The 2,500-nt window shown below is 48.2% G+C and overlaps 1 protein-coding gene across 2 annotated transcripts in view; it reads left to right on the forward strand.

Annotated features, from left to right (window-relative positions):
- Window positions 1-2,170, forward strand: part of LOC123509654 (GATA zinc finger domain-containing protein 8-like) — a 32,070-nt gene extending 29,900 nt beyond the window's left edge. For both annotated transcript variants that reach the window (XM_045264103.1, XM_045264113.1), the window contains exons 4-6: window positions 20-259; window positions 811-894; window positions 1,293-2,170. In XM_045264103.1, coding sequence (XP_045120038.1) covers window positions 20-259; window positions 811-894; window positions 1,293-1,475 — 507 coding nt within the window. In that variant the 3' untranslated portion in view covers window positions 1,476-2,170. The remainder of the gene's footprint in view (window positions 1-19; window positions 260-810; window positions 895-1,292) is intronic.
- Window positions 2,171-2,500: the final 330 nt, after the last annotated feature.

Here is a 2,500-nt window from a genome sequence, read left to right on the forward strand (position 1 = left end):
CTTTAATTATCTCTTGCAGGTGAAAATTTGGTTCCAGAACAGACGAACGAAGTGGAAGAAGCAGGACGGAATAACAAACGCCGAGGCAAATGAACACAAGAACGCAGCCACGGGGAAGAACAAGAGCAAAAACAACAACAACAACAACAACAACAACAACAACAATAACAACAACAACAACAACAGTAATAATAGTAGTAGTAGTAACAGCCAGCCTTCAACTCTCGTCTCTTCACAGTTTGATGGGCAGCAGTCTACGGTGAGTGTGTGTGTGTGTGTGTGTTTGTCTTTCTATCTCTCTGTGTGTATGTAATCTGTCTTTTCTGTCTCTCTCTCTCTCTCTCTCTCTCTAAGGTGGAAGCAAGTACAGGGTCTTAAGAGATACAGGTTGTGACATTCTCAAGGTTAGAAATCAGGGAAAAAGATATTAACGGTTGAAGATTTATATGTACCTAACCTTATCTTACCTTACGTTACCTTCCTAACCTTACCTTACCTGACCTTGCCTCATGATTACTTTACCGTACCTAACCTTTACCTAACCTTACCAAACCTATCCTAACAGCATGGAAAAAAATAATAATTCAATCTAACCTAACCTAACCTTACCTGATCTGACCTTACCTGACCTGACCTGACCTGACCTGACCTAATCTAATTCTTATATTTTTTTATTTTTTTTATTGATGTAGTTTTCATATTTTTTTTGTTGTAGTTCTTATCTTTTCTTTTTGTATTTAATTTATTTTCTTATTGATGTTTTTCTTTCTTTTCTTAGTTTTCTTCATGTTGTTATTTTCTTCTTTTCAGAGCGTGGTGGGGGAGGAAGGCAGCCACTTCACCCCCCGTCCCCCTACCAGCGACACAGGCAGCGCCCCCACCAGCCCCTCACAGGTAAACACACCCTACACCCTGCACCACCCACTCACTCCACACCTCATTATTCACTCTCCAGGAAAATACTATTGCTTTGTCTTCACGCACATGGAAACAGACCTAACCTAACCTAACCTAACTTAACCTCACCTCACCTCATTTCCCTCCCCCCCCCTCTCCTTATTTGCTCCTCCCGGTAAATTCTCTTGTTTTTGTCTCAGACCTTCCAAAAACCTAACCTAACCTAACCTAACCTCACCTCACCTCACCTCCGTGTGTGTGTGTTTGTGTGTGTGTCCTCGTCCTCGTCCTCCTCCTCCTTCTCCTTGTCTATCTCCCTTCCTTGTGTGTGTGTGTGTGTGTGTGTGTGTGTGTGTGTGTATGCTCGCCAATTCACCTCCACTTTACGTCCACAGGTAACGAGTGACGCTTCGAGTAACGAGGATGCCTACATAGGTGACGGGCCCCCACGCCTCCCCACCTCCCCCACCCCACCCCCACCAACCACCACCACCACCACCACCACCATGGAGGGGGACGTGGTTATCAAGGAGACAGTGGTGGGGGATGACACAGTAGGAGGAACTTTCAAGGTCTAGGGTGATGAAGCCAGCTAGCCACCTCACCCCCACCCCCACCCCACACACCCCCTCCACCTCAACCCCCAGTATACCACACGTCAAGCCCCTTCAACCCCCACATCTTGTCAAACCCACACCTTACAAAGCCCCTCCAATCTCCCCACCAAAGGCCTTCACCCCCACCACCTCTAGAGCCTCCCCTCCTTCCCCTCCCCCCCAGCCCACGAGGGGAAATGGGACGCCAAGTTCTTCCCCAGCCAGATCCACACTAACGGTGACGGAGGAGGGGGAGAAGGGAGGGGAGGAGGAGGGGGAGAACTCTTGATAACCCCCCAACACATCACCTCACCATACCTTACCCACAATAACGGAGGTGACGAGAGAAGGAGGGGAAGAGGAGGGGGAGATGAGGAGGAGGGGAAGGGGAGAAGAGGGGAGGAGGAAGAAGGGAAGAGGAAGAACCCCTCAAATACATCATCTGAGCTTCACCCACAATAACAGCTCAGGAACACCGCCCCCACCACCACCACCACCCCCCACCCCAATACAAGTGAGGGGAGGTTAGAAGAGGGGTCACCTTGCCAGATTTTCCAGATAATACATGTTTTTTCCCCTTTTCCTCCCCTCATTTTTTTTTCAAGCCAAATTAAAATAAAATGTTAAAAAAAAAGTGAAAAATAAAAGTTAATATTTTCTCTCATTATCATCTCCCCTCTCTCTCTCTCCCCTCTTTCTCCACTCTCTTTATACACCTTTCTTTATCTTCTTCCTCTCTTCCCCTCACCTCCTCCCCCTCACCCTCTCCCTATCTTCTCATCTTCTTCCTCTTCCTATCATCTCCCTATCTTCTCTCCTCCCTCTTCCTTTCCCCTCTTTCCTCCACTTCCCTATCATCTCCCCCTTCTCCCCCTCTTCCCCCCCCCTCCCCACCCCTAACCTCCCCGGAAGAGAAAGAAGACAAAGGCGAAAGGAGGAGGATGATGTAAGAGAAATGAGGAAGAAGAGGAAGGGATGGAGATGGAAGGGGAAGAGGAGGAGGAGGA

This window comes from Portunus trituberculatus, chromosome 3 (assembly GCF_017591435.1).
Source record: "Portunus trituberculatus isolate SZX2019 chromosome 3, ASM1759143v1, whole genome shotgun sequence".
In the NCBI taxonomy this organism is placed as follows: Eukaryota; Metazoa; Arthropoda; class Malacostraca; order Decapoda; family Portunidae; genus Portunus; species Portunus trituberculatus.